The sequence below is a fragment of the Pteropus vampyrus genome, unplaced genomic scaffold (assembly GCF_000151845.1).
Source record: "Pteropus vampyrus isolate Shadow unplaced genomic scaffold, Pvam_2.0 Scaffold23, whole genome shotgun sequence".
Classification (NCBI taxonomy): domain Eukaryota; kingdom Metazoa; phylum Chordata; class Mammalia; order Chiroptera; family Pteropodidae; genus Pteropus; species Pteropus vampyrus.
Window position 1 is genome coordinate 3152419 of NW_011888804.1, and position 20635 is coordinate 3173053.

The 20635-nt window shown below is 54.3% G+C and overlaps 1 protein-coding gene across 1 annotated transcript in view; it reads right to left on the bottom strand.

Annotated features, from left to right (window-relative positions):
- Positions 1–20635, bottom strand: part of HECTD4 (HECT domain E3 ubiquitin protein ligase 4) — a 169583-nt gene that overhangs the window by 3729 nt on the left and 145219 nt on the right. Inside the window, exons 60-73 of the mRNA XM_011356054.2 lie at positions 18822–19001; positions 15230–16536; positions 14038–14245; positions 11286–11509; positions 11047–11198; positions 9854–9960; positions 9132–9255; positions 6622–6812; positions 5708–5854; positions 4756–4875; positions 3946–4101; positions 2311–2414; positions 1859–2080; positions 259–425 (exon numbers count right to left, since the gene is read on the bottom strand). Coding sequence (XP_011354356.1) covers positions 259–425; positions 1859–2080; positions 2311–2414; positions 3946–4101; positions 4756–4875; positions 5708–5854; positions 6622–6812; positions 9132–9255; positions 9854–9960; positions 11047–11198; positions 11286–11509; positions 14038–14245; positions 15230–16536; positions 18822–19001 — 3409 coding nt within the window. The remainder of the gene's footprint in view (positions 1–258; positions 426–1858; positions 2081–2310; positions 2415–3945; positions 4102–4755; positions 4876–5707; positions 5855–6621; positions 6813–9131; positions 9256–9853; positions 9961–11046; positions 11199–11285; positions 11510–14037; positions 14246–15229; positions 16537–18821; positions 19002–20635) is intronic.

Consider the following 20635-nt stretch of genomic DNA (forward strand, 5'->3'; position numbering starts at 1 on the left):
GATCCCTCGGTCCTGGAAGCTCAGTGAATTCCTCTCTTGTCTCTGGGTGTCACCTACCTTCGAGTTGTTTTCTTAATAAAATCCTTCTACTGAAAACAGTCCACCATCTTCCTTGGTACCCAATGTCCTGCCTCATACTCCCCACCCCCTCCTGGTGAAGGCCACCTGTCACCTTGTGCTGTTGCCCAGGTCCAGGTGCTACTGTCATACCCCGACCGACCAGTTCGGTCAGTCCCCTCCCCACGCGCACATACTCACGCCACAGGGACGTGCCGGCCGCGGCTGCACAGCTCCACCTCCTCGCCCGTCATGGTCAGGTAGGTGAACCTGCAGCAGGGCTTGTTGGGACCGTCGGGGCTCTCAGTGGCCAGGTGCTGAGAGGCGATCTCGGCACACAGTGCTTCCAGCTCGGTCTCGTCGTTGATCTGGAGGGCAGAGGCAGACCGAGGCTGACTGGCGGCCCCACTCCCAAGGCCCCCCGGGAGATGGCATCCCAGTCTCCAGCTGGGCAAGCACCAGGCACGGTTGGGGCGGGAGCTGCCCGCGGCCATCGTGGATGGGACATGGCTCAGGCCTGGCCAGTCAGAGCCTGCCGGGAGTTGGGGGCCGGGCACGTGACCCAAGCCTGGCCAACGAGACTCCAGTTGCGGGGCTTTTCCTGTGACTGTTCGGAAGCGGCAGCCTCTTTCAGTGGTGTAGACGCAACAGTAAGATGAACACCTGGTCCTGCTGGGGGCCACCCTGACACTGATTATCGATGCCGACGTTGGAGCACCCTGCCTAAAGCCAACACTACATTTGTACATTTAGTTTTAAGAGCAAACTTTAAAAACATTTTCTTAAGATGGTTTGACCTGGGCTTTCTGTCACTTGCCATTAGACAACCCTGACATAATTCCACCCGTGGAAGACACATGGGCTAGCCTCTCCGCCATCTGGCACACCAAAATTAGGCGCCAAAAGACACTGATGTGCAGGCTGAGCTACTGAACTGATAGCAGGATCGGACCCAGAGCAGAATAAGCCTGCAACTTTGGATGAAGGTGGGAGTTAGGGTCTGGTCATATACATGTTCTTAGCTGCAACCTCCCTACCATGGTGAAGGCTGCAGACACATGGCAGAAGTTCCGAGCACTTCTCCCTGGATCTTCCTTCCCCGCCCCCACCCCTGGTGTAGTTCTGGTATTCCTGGTGTTCCAGCACCTTCTGGGGCCTTGCCCGTGCCTTTCAGACAGAAGCCTTGGCTGGACTATCTGCCTGGGCACCATCTTACATGCCCTGCCTGCCCCAGGCCCTTGCTGCCACCCACCACCCCAGGAAGACTCCTCAGAGCAGTGCCTGACAGGTACTCTCAAATCCCCAGCCCATGGGGGCATCTTGCTTTGACCCTTTAGACAGTTCAATGTCATCCCTCTTTCTGCTGAGAAGCCAACTCTAGCCTGTATCTCGGCTTTGCTGCTCCCTTGTGCAGTCTGCCCCCAAGTGGTAGCTAAGGGGATGACTTAGGCAATCAGGTTCCTCAAAGGACCCATCGAGTTTTGTGACAGTGGGGCACGATCAGGATCAGCCAATGACCTCCTTCAGATGAGGTCCCTCTGGAGAGCAGCCTCGGCCATGCCTCAGACACTGTCAGGTCACCCCCAGTCTGCTGCTGTCAGTAGGGAGGGAAGCCAGAGGCTTTTGTCCCCATGAAGTAAACCTTGCTGGCAGAAATGGCTCACATTCCCTAATGTTTCCTGGGAGATCCCAACCAGTCTTTAGTTGGGGAGCTCGGGTACCCCAGCCCATGAAGGCAGCAATAAGGGTCCTGGGGACACTGCTCCTGCTGCCCCTCAGAATAAATGGACTTTCCACTTACACTCTCAAATTTCTTGACATAATTGTAGGTGAGTATGTCTGCTTCCTGCAGGTCTCGATCAGGGTCCAGGGGCTCGCCCACCAGCGTCTTCCAGAAGGAGGGCAGGAGGTCCAGTGGAAGAGGGACGTCGGCTCGAATGGCAATTCCCAGCAACTGCCCCAGGAAGTGCAGCAGCTGCTCCTCCCCATAGGTGACGGGGCTGGGGGTCAGGATGTACTTGCCCTGGAGGTAGAGGCAGAGTTGCGGTGACTGGCATGTGCTTTGACTTCTCCCTGGGGACACATGTCCCAGAGCTGGTCCAGCCAGGGCAGCGAGGGCCAGCTCCACCCAGACTAGGGAGGTTTACAAGGGCAGAGGGCTGCTAAGGACATGCTCCCATGACCCCGAGTCACTGCCCCTCAGGAATGACCGCTGAGGGGCCGGGCTTCGGGTCCAGGTCTTGGGTGTCTTACCTTGTTCTTGTTGACAGCTGAGCTGGGGCACAATAGGAGGAGGGACAGCGAGGAGCTCTGCAGCTCTTTACACACCTGCCACAGGAAGTGGCGGAAAGAGCCACCTGCGGGACAGATGGAGACCTGTCAGCCCTGGGACTCCACGGCCTCCCTAGCCCACAGGCACTGTCCCCACATGGACCCTCAACTCCTTTGCCAGCTGCAGCAGAGTGGAAAGAAAACTCGCCCGAGGGCCAGGAGACCTGGGGTCACATGCTGCTGTGCCACTTACCAGTTGGGCAACCCCAGAAAATCCTTCACTCGCTGAGCCAGCCTCACTCAATCTATCACGGGGGCAGGGAGGGGGACAGGAAGTGTACCAACCTCCCAGGCTGGTTTCAAAGGTTCGATGAGATCGAGTGCTGACCCTAGGAGAGGCAGCTCTCACGCTGCCAGCTGACTTGTGGGCTTGTCTGAGCCGTGTCCGTCTCCCGGGCTGCACCAAGAGTAGGGCGCCGGGTTCACCCAGCACGGCCTCCCACCAAGGCCCAGGGGCTCAGTGCTTGCTCAGTGAACGCACAGCTGAATGGACGGACGCGCGAACACAGACGAAGGGCAACGGGCCACTGTCAGCCCTCCACACTGCCATCCCCACGGTGCCTTCGGTTTTCCTCTCAGTGGCTGGGCCTCTTCTACCCTTCCCTCTGCGTCCCCCCTCAGTGCCCTGAGGGCAGGAAGCTGAGGACAGCTGCTTGGTTGGAGCTGCATGGAGGATTTGCTTGGGGACAGATGTCAGTGTCTGGCCGTCACTCAGCTTCCACGGGGAGACAGGAAGCCACCAAGCTTTGGGCTTTGGAATCGGACAGACCTGGGCTGGAACCCCAGCTCGCTGCCTGACTTTGGAAAAGCTACGTAACTTCGTGGTAGCCCAGTCTGCCTATACGTAAAGCGGGCCACCACCACTACCTTGTGGCATTTTGGTGCTGTGAGGAGTGTGGCGTGTGGCGCACGCTGAGCTCTGTCCTCAGAGGACTGTGGGGGGAGGACTGTGAGGGGAGGACGCCACCGCGCTACTGGATGAGGCGCTGCCCCGCGACAGTGGGGATGGGAGGGGAAGCCACCCCAGTGCGCCCAGCTGAAGAACTGGGTTTCTTCCCTGTTCCAAAGCGGGAGACATTTCCCAAAAGTCTGGGGCTAAAACCGACCAAAAGGGGCACGAGGAGCACTTTCTGAGCTGCATTTCCTCATCCCCCACGCTGTGACATGATGGAAGGTGCCATTTCCATCACGGGCTCCCCAGCGCCCTGCCTGTCATGGGCCAGCCGACCCCTCAGCCGGGGCTCTCCCTGGGGAAGGTGGCCAGTCCGCACTGCGGGCGTCCCTGCACCAGCCAGGGCTGAAGTCCCCGAGCCTGGACGGCTCTGGGCTGAAGTCCCATGTCAGCGGTGGACAGTTCCTCTGGGGGCAGGGGCAAGTCCGGGGAGCTGGGTTTGGGGAGGCTGCATGGCATGGAAACCAGGACGTGGCGCTGACTCTCGCTAATGGGAGACGAGCCTGGGCAGTTCGAGTTAAAACTAACCGCAATGACTTTTTACACCCCAGACACGGCCTCCACCCCGGACTGGCCGGAGGAGAGCTTGATGGGCTGCCACTTACTGGTGCCGTGGACCTCCTCCCCAGTGAAGCGGATGTTGAAGGCATAGGTGGGGTCACCGCCACTAGCCAGTTTGACACAAAGCTGAGAGGATGGCACTGAGGCCAGCTGCCGGGCAGCCTGGCAGAAGTAGGAGTTTTCAGAAGCTCTGATCTCCCCTGGAAAGAGAGAGGAACCGATCGAACCTCCCGCGCAGTCTCCCGCCCTCACTCTGCCCCTCGTCCGGCCCCCTGGCCTTCTCTCTGCTCTGGGAACATCTCTGGGTCTTTCATGCCTTAGCCACCTGGCGTCCTTGTGGCGCCACCTCCTTGCCGCTGGGTGGCTGGCCCTCCCATCCCTCCGTCGGCCTCCCGGGGCGGTCCTCCCCAACCTGGTCCCTCTCTCGTTTCCTCCGCCTCACGTCCCTCAGTTTGTTTACGTGCTGTGGCCGAGACTCCTGGATGCCTCCCCAGGGTCCAATCTCCCCCTCTTGCCTGGTGCCTGAACCCCGACTTTAGTGGGTCCAGGGCCAACCACAATGAAGTCCACATCCCGCCGCCCGCTTCCTGCAGCCAGGTGGGGCCGTGGGGCCGAGTTCTCCAAGGGGAGGTAGGGAGAAGGCTTTCCGTCCTCCTCCTGCCGCCTGGAGGCCAGGGCTCATGAGGGCCCCTGAGCGACGCTAGAGCAGCAGGACGGAAGCCGTCAGGTAAAGCAGGGACTGTCACAGCAGCCCTGGATTCCCTCCTTCTAGAGGCTTCTCTCGTGTGTGAGAAATCAACTCGTCTGTTCAAGGGCTGCTACTTGTGTTTTCGAGTCTGTGCAGCCCGTCTTACCCCCCACGATTTCCAGTGGGTCCAAAGTGATCTCAGGCGCCGCGTGGTCAGCTGTCCTCTGCACGGTGGCGTTCAGGACCCGGTTCATTACAGTCACCTTTGTGTCATAGAAGATGAGCCCTGAAGGGAGGAAGCGGGAGAGAGGCTGGGACGGGGCTGCTTCCCTCCCTTCCCCGTCACTCCTGAGGCCCGGCTGAGGCCATTGCCCCTCGGCGTCTTCTTCTGGGTGCCCGTCAGGTCCCTGGATGCCATGCTGCCAGGGGCATAGCGGTCCCCACTTCCTGGCGGGTAATTTGTTAGGATCCACCCAACTGTCAACACACAAACCCTGGGACTCTGTCATGCCTGAGACACAAAGCTCGCAGACGTACGAACCCAAATACACGAAGGACAAGGTTTGCCATAGCATTTTCTGAAACAGCAAAAAATAAAAACCAACCAAGTGTCTATCAGTGGAGGACAGGCTCCAAGGCCACGGGCGCTCGTGCCGTGGGCTGCAGTGCAGAGCGGCTGTGTGTGCCGAGAAGCCTTTGAAGTAGGCTGTCATACAGAAAGTGGAGTTGCAGAATAGAATACGTGACATAATACCCATTTTTGGTTAAAAAAAAAAAGTGTGTGTGTGTCTGTTAGTACATGAATAGGAAAGTCTGGGGGGCAGATACCTACGTGTTAACGGTCACCTCTGGGAGGCAGATGCGTGGGAGGCAGACGGTGATCATAACTTTAACTGGATACCTTTCTAAATAATCTAAACTCTTTTCAGGTAAGTTTAATTTTTTTCAGAGCATGATTGTCTTTTCAGAGCGTAAAGTAATTGATTTTGGGTGAACTGGGGCTCCAGAGGAGACCTGCATGTTAAGTGTAAGGTTGGGGATGTGGGGGGGTGTTACCCCGACAGCGGCCTGGAGGCACGTGATGGCCTGGCGACTCCACCCGGGGCCCAGGCACTGACCTTTGGCCTCCTTCAGCAGGGCGGCGATGCTGTGCGTGAACATGGGCGTCTGGCGCAGCTCCACCAGGGGCAGGAAGAAGGTCTCCAGCGTGGAGTTCAGGGACTGGAGCAGGGCGAAGCGCAGGCGCAGGCTCTCGACGGGCACGCCTGAGGGCACGAGGGGCAGTCAGGCCGGGGGCTCTGCCCAGCACGGCTGCGACTCCATCTGTGAACAACTTGGGTGGTCCCTACGCCTGGGGAGGACCACCAGGGGCAGGCGTTTCAAGCGGGACCAGGAGGCTCCTGCAGGGCTGAGATGCACTGTGAGAGAGCGGCCCCCAACGTGCCGGGGACAAGGGGCGAGGCCCAGGTGGGTCAGCGGGAGGCCTGGCTCTTAAGGAATCCAAGGCCCCCAGCCCACCTTTGGGGCCTTGCCAGGACTGCATGCTGCATTATTTTTAAATTTTTAATTTGGAAATAGTCAGACGTATGAGAAGTTGCAACAACTGTGCAGAGTCCTGTGTTCCTTTCTGTCAGCTTCCCCCAGTATGACATCATATATCAAAACCAGGAAGTTGGGACATTGGCACAGTGTCCTTTGTTTGTCCACACGTGTCTCCTCCCCAACCGTGAGAGACAGACACGGGGACAATTCCTTGCCCACGACGCCCTTCACAGGATCTGGGAGAGAGGGCGGGCCCTGGTCACGCGGCTGAGTGCAGGTGTGCAGGCGAAGCGGCAGCCCAGGGCACACGTGGGGACAGGTACAGAAACGGGCCTGGGGGCCATTTGCCAATGTGTCGTGACAGGAGTCATTTTCCAGGGGCGGGTCCAGAGAGATTGTCTTTTTTGTGCCTTCCTTGCATTGCCATGGGGGATCCCTGACAGGCAGTGGATGGGGTCATCCCTGAAGGCATCCCCCTAGGGCCACATACTCAAGAGACAGGCCACTCTGGGGTCGGTGGCATCCGCAGGGTCCAGGTACACCTCGTGGGGATGGAGCCGGGCGGGCGTGATGGCGAGGTGGCGGCATAGCCGGTTGACATACTGCACGAGCGCCACGTCCATCTCCAGGGTCCACCTCCTCGAGGCCTTGTGTGCGTGTCTCACGTCGATGCAGGCGCACCTGGGGAGAAGGGCAAGGTGGGCGGGCGCTGGGGGATAGGCGGGCTCCTCGGGGCCACGTCAAGCTCCCAGAGGCGCTTCTAGGATGGCCCGGCCTCCGGCTGTTTCCTGGAGCTCAGCCAAGGAGCTGACTGCCGCACGTCAGCAGGGCAAAGCCCACGCGGAGCAGGCTGGAGGGGTGGGAATGACGCGACCTTTCTGGAGTTTGGTGACACACATCCACACGTGCCTCCCTCTTGTATGTGGGCAGTGGGGGGGGGCAATGGCGGGGCTCTGGCCTCCTGGGGTGAAATTGAGGCCACCCAGAGTGACGCAGGCCACAGGGCATGCCTACGTTTTGAAACTCTGTTTCCTCACCTGTAAAATGGAGCTAGCGAGAGCACGGCCTCATGTGGTGTCACGGGAACGTGCTGACAAGATGCCCGTGACGATACGCCGTGGTGCCCACACGGGAAAGGGCACTATGAGTGCCAGCTGCTGGTGTAAGGGCGGCCGAAGCCGTTATCCTTTACCCGGCGATCCCGTCTCAAGGCCCACCTATGGAGCGATCTGAACGAACGTCAGAGGTGCGTTTGAGCGCGCATCTCTGCGGGTCTGCTTTTCCATGGCAGCGTCAGACACAAGCCAAGCGCCCACCGCCAGGGCTCAGGTGACTACACTACACTGCCCCCTAATAACGGCCCACTGGGCAGCCATTACGATCAGCTGGTGGAATCACACTGAATGATGTGGGAAGATGAAAAAGGCAGACTGCAGAATGGTGGGTCTTGTCCGATCCCACTCCCCCAGCACTGAAGAAACCTCCCCCAGAAGAGGTTGGGAGATGTTTAAGGAAACGTGAAGGTGACCACCCTGGGCGCAGTCACAGGAAATCTGCGTGCGTGCACATCCTGCACGACGGTCTTGTTAAGTGTGTGTGTCCTTACTCCACAAACATTAAGCCATCAACCTAAGGGAGGCAGGGAGGCGGGTGGGGACAAGTGCCTCTGGTTTTGGAGGCCACATGGTACTTCAGGTGGGCCACATGCCACATGAGGTGCATCACACGGGGAGGGCCGATTTGGGGAGGGGTGGAGCGTGGTGCCTAGCCTCTCTTCACTACAGGCCACCTCTTCCTTCCCAGGAAGGTAGACAGACCTTCAAAAGAGGACCTTCCCCCTGGGAGGGTCCCCTCGCAGCCCCTCCGGGCCAGCTGCTCCAGGCAGACGCCTCTGTGCCCTGAGACCAGTCGTGGTGAGGGAATGGTGTGTCAGGGCGTCGTCACGGCCCCAGGATGTGCAGGCACGAGCCTTTCTAGTTATCATAAATGTGTCACTTTGGAATTAATCCAATTTGTTCCCTTCTCACTTAATACATAGTTTCTGGTCCAGAATGAGTGATTTTACTTCCAACGAACCCCCAAACTCATCTGTTTTACTGATTTCTAAAACAAGTCGAACACCTGTTGCTGCCTCCATGATGCCCAGGCCCACGCAGAGACCGACTGAGCCTCCGAAGAAGGCACAGAACACGGTGCCAAGCAGCGAACGACTTCCCAGTTCTGAACACGGGCTTTTAAATAGCAGGCTCTGGCAGCCCTTCCTCCTCCGATGCCCAGCACGGGCCGTGGGGTACATAGCCAAAGGGAGACGGTTTGGTTTGCTACCATCTTGTCGCTTAGCTAGAAGTGGAAACTTGATTTGTTTGGCCCTGGAAGCTCAGTGAGCAGTGATCTTGCTGTGCTCCTGCCTGGCAGGGACAGAGGGCAATAAGGATTCGGAGGAGAAAAGGCTTCTGGAATAAGAAATCATCCCTGTTAGGGGCTGAAATGTGAGTCTCTCACTAGCCCCTCCCCCAGTCATATGCTGAAGGCCAAGGTGACTGTATTTGGAGGTGGGGCCCTTAAAGAGGTAATTAGGGTTAAATGAAGTCACAGGATGGGCCCTGATCCAATGGGACTAGTGCCCTTATGGAAGGGGGAAGAGACCCCAGGGCTGCATGAGCCCAGAGGAAAAGCCATGTGAGGACCCAGTGAGAAGGTGACTGACTGTTTGTGAGCCGAGGACAGGCCTCAGCAGAAACCAATCCTGCCGCTGCCCTGATCTTGGACTTCCTGCCTCCAGAACTGCGAGAAAACAAATTTCTGTTGTTTAGCGCAGGGTCTGTTTTCAAATGGGTTAGAAAACCCATCTTAACAATTATGAAAAGTTAGGAAATGAGCAGGCATTAAAAGCAGGGCAGATGGAATGGCTCTCCAGCAAGTGTTTTCTGGGAGATGCGTCTGGTGGCTGAAAATAATTTTTACAGAAGGTATGGAACGGGCTGGGGGACAGCCTCTTACCTCTCAAAGTGCAGGTCGTAACCACAGGATAAAATTGCCCTCCAGACACTACGGACGTCTTGCTTGGCTCGGTCAACGACGAACTTGTGAAATCCTTCCAAGGTCAGATACTTTTCCTCAGGGACTGATGGAAAATTGTTCATGGCGTTAGGACCAGGGTCTGCTAACTGGCCATGTCCGCCTACTGCCCCAGTACACGCATCACCCTCACCCTATGGGGCCTCTGAGCTGCAGCCTCACGCCACCGGGCTGCTCGTCAAGTGGTGCGGGGCTTTCCCCACAGTCCCTCCCTTCTCTAATCTCAGACACATTTCAACTAATGTCGTGACCATGAGAACAGCTTTCTCCAACTCTGCGGGCCTTTAGGAGGCCAGAGTCCTAACGCCCCTAAGAGCCTCCGGAAGAGGGTTCCTAAGCACATGTCCAGATCTTTACTTTCAGTTACAACCATCTATTTTCACCTTGGGTGAATGGAATTTCTGGAGCTGCTGTTTTGATTTCCATAAGTTCATGGTCATCGAAGATGGCATCCTGGGGCAATGACCGGCACTGGCCAGGTACATGGCCCCAGTGTCTTTGGCAATGCTGCCCCTGCTTAAACTAAGGCCTAAGGGCGCCCAGCCACTCAGGCACAAGCAACCAGGCTGGTTCCCGCGTGGGCCGCCTGTCTCCAGGATGGAAGCAGTCCCCGAGCCCCAATCAGGCCTGAGGTGCTCACTCACTCTCTTGTTTCTTGGTAGGTGACTTTTCTGGGTCCTTTTCATCTGGCTTGCTCTTTTCTGGGGACTTGGGCTTCACCGTTGGCTTCTTCTCGCTTAAAGCAGTCCTGCTGCAGGCCAAAGCACTGGGATCAGAGGGAATGCAGAACCTCACACATGCATGAGTTCGTGTTCACACAGGGCTGGGTTCCAGATCAGCTGTGCTCTGAGCAAAGTTTACTGAGCCAATTCTGAGGACAAACTGATGCCGTCAGATGTGAAAAACCTCAGAAACACTTTTCAAACGTTGTTTCTACATACTTTGGAGCTGTGCTAAGCAGCAGCCACTAGCCAGACGTAGCTACTTAAGTTTAAATTAATAAAGTAAAATTATGAATTCAGTTCCTTGGCTGTGCTCACATTTTGAGTGCTCACATGTGGCCAGTGGCCACTGTCTTGAACGGCCCAGGCAGAGACACAGCAGACTTCCATCATTGTAGAAAACTCCACTGCACTGTACTGACTTAAAAACACTATTTATACGCAATTAATTAATTAAAAGACCTCTTATTTTTCTGATCATCTAAACAATTCCTTTAGAGACTCCTGCTAGGTAACACTTTGCTATCAGGTTTCAAGTGTATTTGATGTCACGAGCCCATAAGAAAATTCTATTAAACACGTATGCATAGCCACATGGAATATTACACCTCAATTTAAAAAAAGAAACAAGGAAGCTGTTTCGTGCAAGCTTAGTAGAAAACAGAGCAGTAAGGGACAGGCGGTGTGCACGGCTCCCACAGCTGGGTGTGGATGTCATTTTGTACTATTTTAGCCATTTAAGAGAAGAATACATATGCATAAATACAATGTCATGCCATAACATGTGAAAAATAGTTGCTATGTGGGGAGTAATTACATTTTTTTCATGTATGTATTTTATAGTCTTTCTACAATGACAATGCATTATTTGTGTGGTTAAAAGAAGTTAGAGTTTTCAAACAGGTCTGCCCACTTTAGAACGTTTTATCAGTTCAGACTGGGCTGCTTTCCATCCCGCATGGTCCAGACTTCACCAGACTCGTGAATAAAATGAAACTCTCTCAGCTGACGAGCCAAGGACTGGAAGGGCCCCGAAGCCAAGCAGAGAACGGCCAGGATGGCGGGGCTCCCGGGTGCCCTTGCCAGGCCCGCCTCCGAGCGCCGCGCACACCCACCTGACGCTGTTGAGCACGGCCTTGTCCTTGGTGGGCGGTTTGGTGATGGGCCGCTTGGTGCTCACCACCTTCACGGGGTGCTGCTCCTTCCCGGCTCTGCTGTACTTGCTCTTGTCAAACTTGGGCTTTGGCACGCCATACTTCCTTAGGATCTGTGGACGAGCAAAGGGGACAGGGTCCTCAGGCCCCCCTGAGGCACTCTTGGGGCCCGGCCCGGGAACAGGGGCAGCGGCAGCTACCTGGGTGAGCTGGTCCTCCAGCACCTTCTTTGGAGGCCGGACGTTGGTGAAGAAGAGGTGGAGGAGGTTGCCTGGTGTCTGGGAGTTGATCTGCTCTTTGCTCAGATAGATGTCGGACACTTTGATAGGCTTTGCTGGTGTCAGGCTCAGCATCTGCTCTGAATGGGCGCAGCTCTTAAATATCTCTGTGAGCACCTCTCTGGCTCCGGGCACCAGCTTCTCACCTGGTACGGAACGGAGGAGGGTGAAAGGGTTCTGCCGTGAACATGCCGTGGCGGGAAAAGCCTGCAGCACTTTATTTTTCATGAAGAATTTATTTTTGAAATTGTGTAACAGACATTTAGTAGCGACGATGGACAGTCTGCCAAAGCCTGGTTTCCTCTTTGGGGGCACACACCTCTGTGGCACGCCCAGCATTCTTTGCAGTAAGGTATGGCCTTGTGACACGGGACATGAGCCACTCCTGGGCCAGGCTGCTCTCTTCTGCACTCATCCCCTCCACTGGCAGCATGGACATGACAAGCCCCCGGGGATGGCAGACCTCGGCGCTCACCCTGGATTCTTACACACACAGGAAATTAACTTCTATTGGCTTCGAGACACTGAACTCTTGGGCCTTTATTATGACGGTTTAACTTCTTGTAACAACACATTAGTGCTAGACAGTCCCAAAGGAACAAAAAGCTACAGAGCCTGCAAGTAGCTTTAGTGAAAGTACAAGTTGTTAAACGGGTATTGCATTATTAGAAAACAGGTTTCAAAACTGACACACTGAGCAGGTGGAAAAATAGTTTTCTTAGACCCAAGAAAATTGTCCACAAGCAGGAGAAAAAAGTACTTATTTTTTTGTCCCCAAACAAGTGTTGTAGAAGACGTCCCCACCTTTCCTAATGGGGCAATCAGGACGCGTCCCCATGCCTCTCAAGGCCATGGACCCCAGCTCAGAGCTGACTGGCCTTCCTTCCAGCCCTGCCCTCCTGAACCTGTCTCTCTGGAGGTCTGACGCACCAGGGCCACGCCCAGGTGAGGCCTGGGATGGGAAACAGCACAAAGGCCTCGCAGGCACGGGGAGGACAAGCGAGCCAGAGAGAGAGGTGGCCAAGCCCTAAGAGCTGACTCAGCAGAACCACAACTTGAAGAATCTCGAGCAAAATGTGTGTGGCAGGAATGTGGCAAACATGTTACCGAAAGATAGAATATCTTATGTAGGAGGTTTGACTCTAACAGAATCAGGAACTGGAACTAAATTCAAAGTATGATAAGACCGGGGAAGCACTGACTGTGGCAGGAAAAGATTTTAGGTTTCCCGCCGGTCTCAGACTAGTCACCCCCAGGTGGGCAGCTGAGAGCTGATGGGGCAAATACACACTAACCCGGGAACAGGGCCGAGAGCAGGGCGAGAGGAGCGAGGCAGGCCCCTCGGGCTCAAGACTGCCCAAAACGCAGCGACGGGGCACACAGTTTAATGCAGTATTAAAACAAATCAAAATTAATACAAAACAATCCACGTTGAGCAAAATAACACTGCTGTGCCGATACAAGAGGAAAAATCAGTAATAATGATTTTATTATTTAAAATTTTAATATTTTGTTCACCATGGATATTCTGCATTAATTTTGGTTTTTATAAATACTGCCCCAAAATATTATTTATCTAGAACACTGAGTTTCCGGAGTCCCATTAAATCATGTGCCCACGGCTTCACTTACCTCACCCTGGCTCCAGCACTGAGGAAACATTTCAAAATGTCATGGTCAGGGGATAAAAATTCGAAAGAACGACAAATAATAGAACTTATACTCAACATTTTTGTACTTGGAAAACATAAAAGAAAATAAACTCAACAACTCTATTATGAAATTTCAAACAATATCAAAGATTTAGAAAAAGGACTTAGATTAACAATTGAGAAAGACTAGTACATAATAAAAATGAGAACACAAAGAACTGTAATTATAAAAAGAAAAAGGAAAAATTGCTGCTGCTTCTGCTGTGAAGCTTGGGGCGAGAGGCAGGCTTCCGGTGGGGGAGGGGGGCAGTTTTGCTAGATCAGCTCTGTGAGGCCTCGGTAGAGCCCGGGTCCTGGATGAAAACTCAGCATCGTAACAGAAGATGTGGGGAAGCCAGACAGGTCCACTCACATAAGAGCCCCAGAACGACAAAGTGGGACTCTGTGAAAAAGGAGCCGGAACTATTTCTTCTCTAAGAGTTAGTGTTAAAAGGTGAAGCATTCAAGCATATGACCAAATGATTACTAGCAATGGACTTGGTACATTCTAGCTCCATAGGACAGAACAAAATTAATACACTTGAACTTGAACAAGGCGAAGCCTGGTTGGACAAAAAGGAAAATATGACTTAAATGCCTGCGCACATTCGACTCTGAAGCAGGCTGTGGCAGAGCCATTCCTGGTGGTCCCTTGGCTAGCTGGCCTATGGTGGCCTGTGACGGGCTGCTCCGATGGCCTTCTGAGCCCTGACAGCTGGGAGAGAGCAGGAATGTTCTCGCTATATCACATGAGATGCACGCAACGCACCTTCTGTGAGCCATGCAATGAACTTCTTGTCCCATCTCCCCAAGCCCGGAACCATTTCTCAAATGTGCAACCCCAGGAGTGCTCCCAAAGTTCCTTTACGTCAAGAATAGGGGAAATTGGGCACGGAGGGGGAAATGATTTTCATTCCATTTTTTCTATGAATGTAAAACCACTCAAAAAAGAGGTCTATTACTTTAAAGAACCCATGACTCACCTTTAATTGACTTATCATTGAAGTAATCTTCTAGCCCTGGGCTCCCCTGAGTGTCGAACAGACTCTGATTTACTACGGACACAGTGAGAATCTCTTCCGTGGACATTTCCATCAACTCGTCTTCCCCATCCAAACTCGACAAACCGATTAAGTCGTTATTGTTAAATAAACTTGCTCGAATTTTCTCGATTTTGGCTCGGGATCTGATCTGTGTGAACAGAGAAAAGGGTAGGGACTGGGGTGCAGAGCGACCACCCCTTCGACAGGAATGGCCTTTGCTGCCTGCCGTCCCCTGGGACCCTCGCCTCACACAGGAGAGCGGGCCTGCGGTAAAGTGTCCCCTGCTACCAAGAGTCGTAACCTTTAGGCAACAACTCAACTAGAAATGGCCGGGTCTGTGACTTTATTCGGTAGCTCAGCGGGCTGAAGTCCGTGCCAGCCTCCGAGAACGTCCCCAGGAAGAAGGTGGCTAGCTAAAGAAGCGATTCCAGGGAGGAGGCCAACCACCGGACCCCTGAGCCCCCGTTTCGGGGAGAGAGCAAGGCGGTGTGAGCGTTTCCCAGCGTCACTTGCTCCACACCCGAAGAGGGGGGACAGTTTTCACTCTGAGCCCGACTCCCATCCCACAAGGGCACAGGGAGACACGGGATGCAGGATTTCTAAACAAGGAGGCCCAAGGAACAGACGGGACCCCAAAGCGGGAACGTGACCCGACTACGTGCACATCGTCTGAAACTCAGAATCACCTGGGAGAGAACGGCATGAGCCTGTCCTCAGTGCTCAGTGACGATCCCTCCTGTGATGGCAATGTTTACATCCCCAGGCCCCTCAGAAGGATACCGGTGGGTAGGGCTGAGTCAGAACGCACTTGACAGAGCCCCTCTGTCAGGGAAGGTCGGCCCCTCCAGCCCCTCCAGCCCCTCCAGCCCCTCCGCCTTCCTCCTGCACTCAGCAGCAAACTGCATTCACTTCCTGACACCAGACCCGACAGTGCTTAGAGCTGGGACCTCAGACACAGTGAACCAGCATAACAAATCATTACCGGTTCCGAGAGCTGCCTCAAGGAGGCCCCTAAGTGCCCAGTGTCAACTATTAGGTAATGGCTCGCAAATAACACTGGACGGCTTAAAGAGGGTTGGGGGATCCACACTGCTCCCGACTGCAGTGCTGGCCAAGGCGTGGGCACCGTTACCTCCACGACCGCGAAGCCTTTGATGGGGCGCGAGGCAAGGGGCTGGTTGTCCAGGGACGTGACCGTGTACAGGGAGCCCACGTCGGACACCGAGGCCATCTCTGTGTTGTCCAGCGGCTCCCCCAGGCTTCCCAGGCTGCCCAGGCTACCGGTGCTACACAGAGAGATGTCCAGGCTCTCCTGGCTGGACACCACGTGGGGCTCTAGCAAGCCAGGAGGGATGGGCAGCTCGAGGCCTGAGGGCAGCGGGTCCACAGAGAGGTCGCTGACTGTCTGCGAGATGCCCTGGGAGCTGCAAATGGAGGCCTGACTGGTGGAGGCCGAGGCGCTGATGCTCATGGCAGGCGTCAGGCTGCTGGACGTGCTGACCTCCAAGCTGTCCGTGCTCGGAAAGCCGGGGCTCTTCTCCGGCTCGGCTTTCCCATCACTACCCTCGGCCTTGTCTTTTGGCTTCTTGGGGTCTTCGTCCTGCAGGGGAATGTAGATCTCGTCTTTGAAGACCCCACCGTGGGCATTGCAGGCCTTGCGGATGGCGCCTCTGACGATGCCCTCGTCCAGGTGGGTGGGGATTCCAGAGATCACCAGCAAGCGGCTGTGGGCGGTGGGGCCTACCAGGGCCTGGCAGGCGTCGGCGATGGCGTCGCTCGTCACGCCCAGCCCCTGCGGGTCCTTCCTGGTGAGGTGCCGGAGAATGATGAGCAAGGTGAGGGCTCGATGGAACCACAGCATGTCCTCCGGCTTGCTGCCCCCGATGCTGAGCACGGCGGGGTCTGAGTCCACGGAGCGGGAGGACTGGCGCTTCCCGGAGGAGGAGGCCTTTTCCCGCTTCATCTTCACTTTCTTCCTTTTGGACAGGAGGCTAGGGCTCTGCGGTGTCTGTCCTGGGGACGACGAGGAGGAGGAGGAGGAGTCACTGAGGTTCGGGGCGGTCGTTGAGGTCACCCCGCTGGCTGTGACACTCATGTTGGTAGGCAGGGTCACTTCGGCCACCGCCAGGCAGCCTTCCATGAGTGCGTGAAAGTAGGTAGAGAACCTGCCCTGGTCGGTGGCCGCCGCTGTCCCTGAGCCTCCGCAGCTGCTGCCTGAGACCCAGCTCTGGGTCTCCTCGTCGTACAGCTTATGCAGCTCTGACTGCAGGGCCATGAGCATGGCCAGACAGGGGTTCAGCTGGAGGGCGATGGACGAGGACAGGCCAGCGGGGCGCTTCCTCTGCTCCAGGGCCTGCGCTGTGCGCAGCAGCTCTGCCAGGAGATGGAAGACGAGCTCCTTCACACAGGCCGCCGTGTCCGTGGTCCACAGGAAGTTTCCTGAGGCAAACAGAAAGCAGCGAGAGCAGCAATCACCGTACAGCTCTTAGTACGTTCCAGGCACTGCTCCAAGCACTTTAGTGGGGTCCATCCTCACAGCAACCCTGTGGGACAGATGTCACATTATTTATCCCCATCTCACAGATGAGGAAGCAGGCTCAAACGGTTGAAGGATTTGCCCAAGGTCACGGCGACCAGGAGGTGGCCTGGCAGGCTGGCTCGAGAGCCTGCCATATGAGAGCCTATGGCCTTCACTCCTGTGGCACATGATCACATGGAGCTGGCATCTGTAGCTGAGGCCAAAAACATCAATATTTTCTTTCTCATGAGGTTATCAAAGTAAGTTGCTGACAAGTCACTAGAACCATGTTTCCGGAACCAAGGGACGCTTACTGCTGGGGGCATACAATCCAATTTTACCAGACAGCACAGAAACACACACTGAAAAACTATTCCTTTCAAAATGCTTTTTTAAGTGCTCGTTTTGTCAATGAAACAGCCTTACTGTGGGGCTGGTACTTTCTTAACAGAGATGGGCCAAGACTCAGAGCCTCTGACAGGCAACAGGACTTAGCCAGAATTTCCTAACAGTAACTACCTTTCTGTTTTTATAATTATCTTCTACTTATGTATGGCAAGGAATACTTATTTCCCATTTAAAGTAACGATATGAAATTTTCTTTAAAATTTAGGTTTGAAAAATATGGAGAAAGGAATTGATTGTCATGACAGCAATTAAATAAATAAATGCTGACAGACATGGCAGAAATGACATAAAGGTGGCAGAGGAATGACTGGAGGTTGGGAAATGCTGTCTAGAACAGGAAGGACCACATATTTGCGCTGAAGTCCCTTCACGCCAGATGTGTATCTTACGTTCACGCAGGCGTGTTACAGACAGGGAGCCCCCAGGGCCGGCCCGGCTGAAGCACCAGCCTGATCTCTGCTCAAGCCCAGCACCCATGGAGGCGGGGCTCGCGCCTCCTGCTCTCTTGGGGCAATGCTGTTTGCTAATTCTAACTGGAAAGAAGCCGAGGCTGTCATGAGATGCGGGCCTCATTGAGCCATTCACAGAGGAGAAGTGCCAATGGGGTCCCAGGTTTGTCCCTCAGACGCTGTGTTTCCTCCTCCACTGCCCTTCCTCTGCCATTTGACACTGATGTAAGAAGAAGGCCTTGGAGAGAATTCTTCACTAAAATTGCAAATGGAGGCCCACGAGCTGAGACTGGCCACAGACATCTTGTTCCCAGAGACAGTGGTTCCCTGCTCGCCACCCTCCGCGTCCCCCGCCATCCCCATGTGTTTTAAAGAATTTGAATTAGTTGGGAAATAAATATCAATCTCTGGATTTCTGGCTTTTCTTGAAATAAAAAGTAGTAATACTTGGCAGGACTGGAGCCACGTCCTCATGCAACCCTGAGCAGCGGGGCTCAGTGGCTGCCTGACAGGGCACCTACCCTTCAGTTCGCCAAACTCCCCCAGCCTGCTTTCCTCCTTTATTTCCCTCATTTACATCATCTGCCTGACCCCTGAGGGCGTCTGAGTTTGCAACACTTTCCCCCTTCCAATATATTATAAAAACATTCAAAAATCTAGAAAAATGGAAATACTTACACAGCGAACACCTTTTTGCCCATCACCTGGATTCCACCATTAACATTTTGCTGTATTTGCTTTATTATATACAGCTACCTATCCCTCCACTCACCCATAAACTCATCTTAGCTTCTGATTATTTCAAAATAACTTGCAAACATCAGTACGTTTCATCTCTAAACACATAAGCAGAGATATCATTAAAGTTCAATATTTATTTAGAAAATTTTTTGACGTAAATTAACGTATGGTAAATATACAACTCTGAAGCTGACCATTCCATGAGTTTTGCCAAAACCCATTTTTAACTTTGCAGGAGCGATGACATCATAACATTTGATCTTGCAACATCATTCACTTCCATACCATCTTTAACCTCCAAAGTTTCAATATGGCATATATTTCTGTTTTAAAGTAAAGTGTGATAAAAATTGATCTTATTTTCATGGTTAGTTGCCGTTCCTAAAAATAATGGAAATACCCCGCAAACCACAGATGTGGAGGCCTAGGCTGCACCTTCCCCTCAACGCCCCCAGCCTCCTTCCAATGGCAGCAACCTGACAGGAGGCAATGGCTGCTGGGCCAACCCCTAGCCCGCCTGGCGAGCTCCTCCCTCACACCCGAGACAGCTCGCCAGCTCGCCAGCTCGCCCAGGGCCCCACTCCCGCTCCCGAGGGCGTGAGCCTCACCCAGCAGCTCCACCACCAGCAGGAGGACAGACGCCGGGACGGTGTCGGGCTCGTCCTCCGATCTCCCTTCGCCATCCTCTGACTTCCAGGACAGCAGCTGCTCAGCGAAGGCCACGGCCAGTGGGAACTCCAGAGGCAGGGAATGCAACACCAGCACGGCTCCGGGAGGTGGCGACACGCCTAAAAGAGCCCAGGAGGAAAGCTGTGCTTGGCAGCACCTGACCGAAACAGGCCCGAGGAAAAGGCCGGCCCCGTGTGTGTGCAGAAACAGCCGGAAAGGCTGCCGTGCGTCTGCTGGAGGCGAGGGGACTCGTCACTCCAGACAGAGTCAGCTGCAGGTGCAGATGGAGCCAAGGGACATCCCTCCAAGGAGTCCACTTATTGGTGTGACACTGGGACGAAGGGCAGCAATGGGAAGAGGGAAAGATGAACATTGCTCAGTCAGTCAGATACCAACGAGCCTGATGACCGGGCATGGAAACCGTTAAGTCAGACTTTCAAAGATGCTTCACTGGAACAGTCCCAGCTCGGTAAAGAAATAACTGGCCCTTTGGTGTGGCTGCGATCCCGCACTGAGCTTCCATCAGGCTTACAGAGGGGACGGCAGGGAGTCCTGAAGACTAGGCACTACCAAGACCTCAGGCCTTGATTCTCTTTTATTACCTTCTGTCATTGCCTGAAACTGACCCTGAGACCTGGTCCCTCTCACATGGTCTGAAACTGACCCTGAGACCTGGTCCCCCTCACATCCTGCACTGACCCCAACCCCACTGCAAGCACCGGTCAGACATAAACCAGGCTTCAGGGGTCAAGTCGGGGGGAACCACTGCTGACTGGTCTGTACTTTGGGGTGAACGTTTACATGCTGGTAACTGGGGAATGATAGAGATTTTCCGTGTTTAATACAGAGTTTCGAAAACAGCTAGTATAGGCAAAATACTACGAAAAAATGGACCCCAATAAAAAGAGATGATCAAGTTGTTTAGTAATGACCAAATCATTTCAGAAATGTCCAATCATCTCATTCCCTAAAGATGTAATGTCCCTTGGACTGGGCCCACGGAGAAGCCAAGACCCATGTATCTTACAATTGCCTTTAGCAACTGTGTCTGTCTTTTCTTGTCGAATGTACCCAGGGATTCTAAGACAAGGTTTTCCTCTCCTCTGCGTGTTTACTTAGCCAGCTGGTGCGGTACCTGAAGCGGACAGTCAGCAACAGCTTCACGATTTAGAAATGGAGTCCTGATCTAAACTAAGTCCAGGGAGGTTTAACAAAAGATGCCGGAGAGACGAGACCATCCGGGCTTCCTGGCCTGGCCTCAGGGCTGTTTACCACTTAGATGGGGGAGATAGGCTCATGGGAGGCCCACGCCCCAGGGAGCCGCATCACACCCGAGAAGCTGGTTTTAATGAGGACTTGAGGAAAGGCAGCTTGGATTATCAGCGCTAAATGACGAGACTGCTCTGTTCGGGTCAACCTAAATTGCAGGTGTCCCCACACACACTGTGGAAGGACAAGAAATCCCCACTGGGGTCTGGGAAGCACCTGCCAGGCCTCATCTAGGCAGGACACAAGCTCTTTTCATCCACTTCGTCTAAAATCCGCCGCCCCAAGCAGCCCCATTCTTTACCCATGGGAAACTGGACCACAGCAAGGTACAAGGTACAAAACCCTTTCTATTGTTGAAAAGAAGGAAAGCAAAGGATGACTTCGAGCTGTTCTTATTACCATGAGCTAATCAGGATTTACCCAGTTTGATGTGGACCTTGTCTGTGGAGAGGATCACGGAAGGGTACTGGTTGGTGGTGGGAGG